Source organism: Mustelus asterias, chromosome 23, assembly GCF_964213995.1.
Source record: "Mustelus asterias chromosome 23, sMusAst1.hap1.1, whole genome shotgun sequence".
Taxonomy (NCBI): Eukaryota; Metazoa; Chordata; class Chondrichthyes; order Carcharhiniformes; family Triakidae; genus Mustelus; species Mustelus asterias.
In genome coordinates, this window is record NC_135823.1 from 21,755,200 (window position 1) to 21,764,083 (window position 8,884).

The 8,884-nt window shown below is 42.6% G+C and overlaps 1 protein-coding gene and 1 pseudogene across 1 annotated transcript in view; one reads left to right on the forward strand and one right to left on the reverse strand.

Annotated features, from left to right (window-relative positions):
* The window catches only part of meiob (meiosis specific with OB-fold), a 156,651-nt gene extending 148,925 nt beyond the window's left edge, over window positions 1–7,726 (forward strand). The window contains exons 13-14 of the mRNA XM_078240979.1: window positions 577–663; window positions 7,616–7,726. Of these exons, the coding sequence (XP_078097105.1) occupies window positions 577–663; window positions 7,616–7,726 (198 nt within the window). The remainder of the gene's footprint in view (window positions 1–576; window positions 664–7,615) is intronic.
* On the reverse strand, window positions 1,905–2,575 carry LOC144510893 (heat shock cognate protein HSP 90-beta-like; annotated as a pseudogene).
* Window positions 7,727–8,884: the final 1,158 nt, after the last annotated feature.

Sequence of the window (8,884 nt, forward strand, 5' to 3'; positions counted from 1 at the left end):
TCAAAGCACTGAGGACCTGGATGTAGCACTGCAAGAAGTTCAATGACCTCACGTGAATTGTCAAGATCAATGAATGTATCTTCAATTGCCATGTTCTACTAACTAAACCACTAGCCTCAGACACTGCATATTTCAGTCTCCCAAATAGATTGCTTGACGGTCTGACATACTTCCTACTCTCTTGAAGGACAAGGTGGCGCTCAACCGCAGACAGCTGGAGGCAATCAGAGGTGTATCTTTATGTTCTACTCCAGTGGAGGAGAGCACGGGCCATTATTGGGACAGCAGTTGCTGAGACTATGGACAGCCGTTGGGCTGTAAACATCAAAGAAGATAGGATTCTTGTACTTAATCTTCCTTTTCATCTCCCACCTGCCCCTTATCCTATGTTCTAGAGCTTTAAAGACTTGTACCTATCAAAATGAGCAATAATAAGTCAAATACTTTGCTTGGGACATTTTGAGAAACATTGTATTAAATCATAGTATAACAACATGAGAAAATTTAGCTTATTAATTATCTAATGAATTTAAAATTACACAACTGATACTGTTTATTTTATGCTGTAATTCCTAGACTGATGAGTTTTGCTGTTTAACAGAAGAGCAGAAAACATCATTAAAGTGGAACTTCCTTTTGGAGAGGTGCAAAATCTATCTAAAGGTTTGGATTTTATTCTTAAGTATTTTTTACCTGTGATTTCTGATTTTAATTTACAGCATATAGCTACAAATAACATGCATTTTAAAATAAAAAAGAACAATAACATCTGATAATGGCTGCAGTGCAAGGCTCTCAACGAAAGGGAGCAATCCCTGGTGATCTAAGCACACTGGTTACATGATCATTACACATACTATACAACTAATCGGTTAGAAAGTTCAACTTCAATACAGTAATCCAATGCAATAAGAAAAAATGTTGGAAAGGAAGTCTTCAGTCCACTTCCTCAATGCAGGATGTATCCTAGTGTCCTTCCAGGAGTGAGATCTCTTCTACAGTTCGAGAAGTGGGCTCTTCCATAGTTACCTCATGGTCAGTGCTCAAACCTAGATTCATTCAGTAAACATAGTTGGAGTGTGTCTGGTGAACATTTAATGAAAGCCCTGAAGAGAAGGATCACATGATCGTTCATATCTTTGGCATTCTTGGCTGCCTCAGCCTTTTGTCTCAAGGTATCCACAATTGCATGGTCAAGATTGATTGCAGGTGTTTGTTGATCATCGTGGTTATGTTGTCACTTAGGACCTGAACCTTCATGGTCTTCTCCATTTTTGTAATCCAACCTTAGTTGCTGATCACAATGCAGTATGGAGAGGATACAAGTCAGCTGGAAACTCACATTTTCCATTTGCTTGTGCAAGATCTCTTTCATAAACTCGTGAGATTGTCATACTTGACTCAGTCTTCACATTTTTTCTTCTCCTTACACAGTGGCACAGTGGTTAGCACAGAGCCAGGGACCCTGGTTCGGTTCCCGGCTTGCGTCACTGTCTGTGCAGAGTCTGGACGTTCTCCCTGTATCTGCATGGGTTTGCTCCGGGTGCCCCGGTTTCCTCCCACAGTCTGAAAGACGTGCTGATTAGGTGCATTGGCCATGCTAAATTCTCCCTCTGTGTACCCGAACAGGTGCCAGAGTGTGGCAACTGGGGATTTTCACAGTAACTTCATTGCAGTGCTAATGTAAGCCTACTTGTGATATGAATAAAATAAACTTTAAAAACTTTGGGGTGAATTTTCCTGTTCCGCCCGCCACAGGAATTGTAGCGGGCAAGGGGTGGACCATGGAAAGGTCCATTGACCTCGAGCAGGATTTTCCGGTTTTGGGGCGAGCACAATCTGAAAATCATGGACACTAACTCAAGGTCCTGTTCACACACTGCACAAAGGCAGTTTATGCAGTTTTAGTTTTCCTTCATACAAGAGACGTAGTCTGTCAGTGCGATGAGCTTATCCCCAGACTGCGAGGTGCAACAATGCAGCAGTTCAGACACCTTTTGCAATTCTGAGAGCACTTGTGAATACTAAGCTTGAGGTTCTTGGAGAACTGTAAGCAATTCTACAAGCAGTTCTCGTGTCCTCTGCCAACTCAGAGAATAGCTGCATGCATTTCTTGATGATGTTCTTGCCGATGACCTTCAGGATCGTGCTCTGTTGCAGCACCTCCTGGGAAATATTCAAGAGCAGGTCCTCAAATCCATCACACTGCAAAAAAGGTTGGAGTTCTCCAGGATCAACTTCGCACAGCTGTCCGTGATGAAAACTCTGTGAATATACAACTTGATGTTCTTCTTGCACTCAAAGGGAACTCATCTAGGAATTAACAAGAGGGCATGGAATCTGAAGTTGAGATATACTTCACTGCAAAGTTGTCCTCCCAATCATTAGTGAGTCTCTTATAAATCTCACCATACTCCTCCTGCATTATGTAATTGGGATTGTGGCTACCATAACTGATCGTAGTAGTAAAGTTATCCCCATCACCCTTTCCAGTATAGATTTTCACAGTGCAAAAAGCTGCCAGCTGGTGAATCCCAGGCACACGCCTTGTGTTACAATCCCCATAGGGACTCATAACTTTAAACAATAGATTTGAATTCCCAATGACCAACTGAAAGGATTACATGACAAGATTTTGAGACTTCTACTGGAACAAATTAAATGCAAATTCAACTAAACACTACTTAGTAGGCAAATAACAGGCGGCACGATAGCGCAGTGGTTAGCACTGCTGCTTCACAGCTCCAGGGTCCCGGGTTCGATTCCCGGCTCGGGTCACTGTCTGTGTGGAGTTTGCACATTCTCCTCGTGTCTGCGTGGGTTTCCTCCGGGTGCTCCGGTTTCCTCCCACAGTCCAAAGATGTGCGGGTCAGGTTGATTAGCCAGGTTAAAAATTGCTCCTTAGAATCCTGAGATGTGTAGGTTAGAGGGATTAGCGGGTAAATATGTGGGGATAGGGCCTAGGTGGGATTGTGGTCGGTGCAGACTCGATGGGCCGAATGGCCTCCTTCTGCACTGTAGGGTTTCTATGATTTCTATGATAACACTCTAAACTATCGGAAAGATCGCTCCTCTTTAACAACATGACTGAACTTACTGACAGCGCTGTGGGTGTACCTATATCAAATGGACTGCAGTGATTCAAGAGGCGGCTCACTACCATCTTCTGAAGGGCAGTTAGGGATGGGCAACAAATGCTGGCCTAGGGAGCAATGCCCACATCCTGTGAAATAATAACTTAAAAATAAAACTCCATGCCATTGTTATACTTTACATCTTCTCTGCACAAAATAACAGTTTTTACACAAGAACCAGAAAAACATCACAGCCAACTTCCAACGGGTTCACTTCTACCTGTTTCACTTTATTGTAGTGTCAAGTGATTGTCAAAAGGTGTCTATCTGTTTCCAGAGAAGTCCTGAATCAAATATCAGCAGCAAGGCCCACTCCAGCGATTCTTTTACCCATGGCCACACCAAGACAAATTTTCCAGATTCCTTAGATTACCATGGGATGCATCTCTTTGAAACTCTGCAGGTCCACGCAACTGTGGGAGTTACAAATAGTGTGACATGAACCCAATATCCCGGTTGAGGCCGTCCATTGGGTTCATGTCACACTATTTGTAACTCCCACAGTTGCGTGGACCTGCAGAGTTTCACTGGCTGTCTTGTCTGGAGACAATACACATCTTTTTAGCCTGTCTTGATGCTCTCTCCACTCCCATTGTTTTGTTTCTTAAAGACTTGATTAGTTGTAAGTATTCGCATTCCAACCATTATTCATGTAAATTGAGTCTGTGTCTTTATAAGCTCTGTTTGTGAACAGAATTCCCACTCACCTGAAGAAGGGGCTAAGAGCTCCGAAAGCTTGTGTGGCTTTTGCTACCAAATAAACCTGTTGGACTTTAACCTGGTGTTGTTAAACTTCTTACTGTGTTTACCCCAGTCCAACGCCGGCACCTCCACATCATGCATCTCTTTGACCAGGGACCATCCCCCTGCAATTCTGTTGGTAGCTCACGAAAGGGATACACTCCCCTCTTTGCTGACCATACTATCTGCAGTCCTTTGATTCTCCATGAGCCCTGATCCTGTCTCTTTCTGTCTGAAATCTTGGAAACTGAAAGCCTATCCATAGTCTGCACAGCTGCCTTTGTTCTCTTAGATGATCATTTTATATTTTATTTGCTCCCATTAAGTCTCAGCCTGGCTTCCCTGTTTCCATAGTAACCAAGCTGGATGGTCTGTTGGCAGGCAGAATTCGGAACATATCACATGAACCTCATCACTACTCCATTTTACCTGGAATTAAAGAGGCAGTTGCAAAACCTAATCATCTTATAAAACCTCACAATCATAATACATGTTTTGTGAGCACAATAATCTTCTCAGCCACCAGGTGGCCAGGATGAACCAAAACCAAACTGCTCAATTATTGAAATATCCACACCAGTCTGCAGGACTTTCATGTAGTTTCCTTCATGCCAGACTTGGAAACGGTACGTAAGTTGTTGATCAGGTCAGCCGTGGTCATCCCAATCTCAGTGTCTGATGGTGAAGGTACGTTCACATATATTGGGGATGATTGCAGTCTTCAGATCCTTGCCTCCCTACAGTTTTGAACGATCAGTCACACTTTCATTTTGGATCTTGTCCAGACCATCAGAAGCATGGAGATTATGTTCTCAGCAGATTTCTTTGTTGGAATAGGAATTCTTAAGATTCTATGAATAGAAGACACTGAGGATAAAGAACGTATGCTGAGCAATCTTAACCCAAAAGGCAAAGGTCTCCACCACATCCTTAATAATGCATCTTGTTCAGGTTGTGTGATGTCTGAGTGACAAGGTGGTTTTATTGCTGGCAGATCTTGCCTCTGTAGCCTTGAGAACCTTTGATGGGTCTCCCAGCAACTCAACTTCGAAGATTTGTCAGATAAAAGTCTTCCCTCTGTGTGGGGGAAATCTTTGCAGTGCTTATTTCCCATTCAGTTTCATTCCCCTTTAACTTCTTCATCCTTTGGCCATGGTGAGAAGCCTAAATGCCTTGAACTGGATTGTTTACATTCAGTTTCATGCTCCAGTATCTTTTACAAGCCTCTTGATTGACAAATCTATGCTATTTCACAGTAAGCAGTAGCTTTGTTTGGTTTTGTTGCCCTTAATGGCCAATCAAATGTGAAGTGCATTCTCCATGCCTGTACTGGAGTTGTTTTCAGCCATGGAAAGAGCTGGCATAACTCAGAAATTATCCTCCAAGGGGTCTTCAATAAGGACCTCCATTTACTCCTCTGGATATGATCACGCTGGGGGACTTGGAGGCCTTTGGAGCCCCTGGATGCTCAGGTACGTGGCAATACAGTGCCCTGGCCAGTCTTGCCAGGGTGGAACTCCCCAGGAGTGGGGCCTGAAGGAGGCGGGTACTTTTGTTCCCCCATATTGGAGTGTCTCTATTGTGGCTGGGGAGGGTTGGGTCAGGTCACCCTCACACCTGTAGGGATGGGGGAGTGACCCAAACATTAAGTGGTGATGGGGGTGTTGTCCATCTGGTGAAGGGTGCTCCATTTATGCTATGTCCATGGGAAGGGTGGGGGATTTTTTTTTCAACCAAAGAGGGGTTGAATTCCACCTGATTAGTGCTGCCAGTGAGAAATGCACCATTTTTCCTGAAACAGCAGAGGATGTCCTTGTGCCGACAGAAGCCAATGGAGACACTGGTTGGAGTGAGACAACTCTCGAAGAGAAACCCCAACTAGTGAAACTCTGTTGCTCTCAACATAAACTGAAGTTGCCTGACAGACTGAGGTATTGACATTAAGATCTTTATGTTAGAGCAACCTTGGAGACCACATGATCTCATCCGAGGTTTCAGCAAACCTCTGGAATCACATGACTCCCCGACCTATGGGATGGCTGCATGCGTAATTCGGAGCTAAAGATTGGGTTTTAAAACCCCCAGCTGCTCTTTCCTTCCTGTGAATAAATAGTTACGACTTCACCAGCTGCTACAGTACCAGAACTAGATGCGCACAGTAATAAAAATGAAAGGATTGAAGAGGACAGCAGCAGGATGGCAAAACATGGCAAAGATCTGGAGCTATGTGAGCAGATTAGTTTAAAAGCAATATTTATAGCATTTACTGGGAGGAAATATTCTGGTGTTGTGGATAACCTCCCTGCCTCTGAGCCAAAGTCCCAGGACTTGATTGCCAAGGAAGGTGCATTCATAACGCAGCCAACCTGGTTGAGTATCAACTTGTCAATCCTTCCATTCACCAATGTCAGGCATTCAGAGTGAGAGAAATTCCTGGTCAGCCATGTGATGGAAAGAAAATTGGAGTCTCTAACATCTCTATTATTTATAGGTCTGCATTAAAGTGCATGTTGATACAGCAACTCATTCTTTTGGGGGGGCCAGTTGGTTCAGCTGGCTGGACAGCTGGTGTGGATCAGATTGGTACCAAGAACACGGAGTTTGGTCCCCATTCTGGTTGAGATGAATTTAGGACCTTCCTCCTTGCCCCGCCAATGGTGGAGATAGCAGCACTGTGGGCCAGAATTGTCTTTGGGTAGAGAACTGAAAATTCATTGGGAGAGGCAGCAATTTACTTGTTTATTTAGCAGGGCCCGAGCCAAAGAAAACTACCGAGTAGGTTGGCTGCAAAGAGATAGGTAGATGTAAAATGGTGGCAAGGGGTGAACAGTCTCTGGGTCAGAAAGAGGACTGAGACAACTGAGACTGCAATGGATGAGCCAGCATAATGGAGGCAGAAGAGCTCTGGTTAGATTGGTGCTACTTTCAAAGCAGTTGACATTGGAGAAAGAAAGTAACATTGAAGTGTTCTGGAAGGGATTAGGAAGTCTGCAAAAGACATGAGAGAGCTAAATATATTCAATTTTAAAAAGTTAATTGAAATAGGACAAATATCACACAATAATTGGATCAAAAACAAAATGACAATAGAGCTGGTGAAGTGATATCAGACGTTAATTCAGAAGGCAAGCAACCTGTAATCATGTCGTAACAGGTTAGGAAATTCACTGGATTATTTTTAAATTTTGTTTAAACATTTGTTTTGGACATGAAAATTTTAGTCACTGAAAAAATTGGGAGTGAAAAGAATTCTGAATGCATTTTGAGAAACGTGTGGAAAGCATGTTGCCAAACTGTGGAATTGCCTTTACCGAGAAATGGCAGTGTTGTTGATGTGAAGGTGACCATTTCAGTAGATTTCCATGCAATTGATTTTTCCAAGCCACCATTTGGGTTATTTTCTAAATTAATCAGTCAACTGTGAATATACTGTAGGGAAAGCAAAAAATGACAAGTATTGGAAAGAAAATTCTTCACAGATTGCAAATCTGCTGAACATCTTCAGCTTTTATTTTTGGCCACACACCATATTTTGCTTGTGCATGTATATTGTGTGCTGTGCAAGTTAAATTCTTCAATTTACATTTGGTTTTGCTTTTTTATGTCTCACAATAAAAGCTGAGAAGTCATCGTCAGAATAAGTTAACCGTAACTTTTTATTTTGTTAATCAGTACACATTTTCATGAGTATATGTTTTTGTTTTAGTATAAAAATGCATCTTTTTTGTCATTGTGTACAGTTGCTTGCATCAGGCAGTGCAAGAAACGGAATAAGAACAAGTCTGCTTTCCTGCAAAGTAGCTGATCCTGAGGAGGCCAGTCAGACTTTATCCACCATAGCAATTTTCTGAAACAGCTGCTAATTATGTTCATGATGCCCAAGTGTTCAAATAAGTTACCGCCAAGGAAGATAAGCCTACAAGATATTGACCAGAAGTTCCGTTGTCAATTTATATGGACTAATTAGTATCTTAAGTAATTTCTTTCCATTAATTTGTTTTTGAAGAAACTTATCAAACATCACAATAGCAAAAAAAAATGTTTACATAATAAAGGCTTTTCAAGTCAATTTACAGTAAATGTATAACATGAAAACTGCAGCCAAGGCCAAAAATATCTTGTTTACATATTCTGAAATTTACTGTCATACTTCCTAAATTTACTTTATTTCCCCTGGACTCTATAATTTTCTTGAGCTATCCAGACTCTAGTTCAAAATGTTATTATTCTTAAATGTACAGCCTTTCCTCAGCTCTTGTTGATCCTCACTGATGTATTCTACTTCTCTGCGCTCACTATTCACTTTTAACAATTGAGGCAATTATTGTAAACTTTTGTGATATCAGTTAAGCTGCATCATGATGTCACAATAGCTGTTGTTATCTTAAAAAACTATGGAATTTGTCAGTTTATATTTTAACTGATATAACAGTCCATCATGTTTTTACCAGGTAGGTAAAAACAATTCTGTTATTCAATTTGCTATTCCTTTTCAATTTGCACCAAATATTGCCATTCATGTGGTTTGAAAGCTTCTTTTTCTCTGATCCTTGGGTTCGGTCTTTGAAAGATTTTGGGCGTGATCTTATGACTTTGTTCCGCCTGACTTTTGGCGAGGTGGGAAGATCGAGCAGGAAGTGAAAAATAAATGACACGCCCAGTTTCTCGCCTCCCCTAATCATACTAGCCCTGGTTTCCCGGCGAAATTGGCTCACTTACCTTAACTTCACCAGGCGGAATCACATATGGTCTCCATCAGCGGAGACCAGGCTTGATGGCCTCACCGGGGGGGATCGGAGGCTATTGAAGCCCCCAAGTGGTATGGGGCAGTGCCAGCCTGGCACTGTCCACCAGGCACCATAACAGTGGCAGTGCCGTTGGGGGTTGAGGGGGAGCTGAGCCTGTGGGGTGGAGCTATGACATGGTGGGAGGGAAGGGGGACACTCTGTGGGAGTGAAAGGGAAGGGGGAAACTTGGCAGAAGGTGGCAATCAGAAGTGGGGAGGTGGC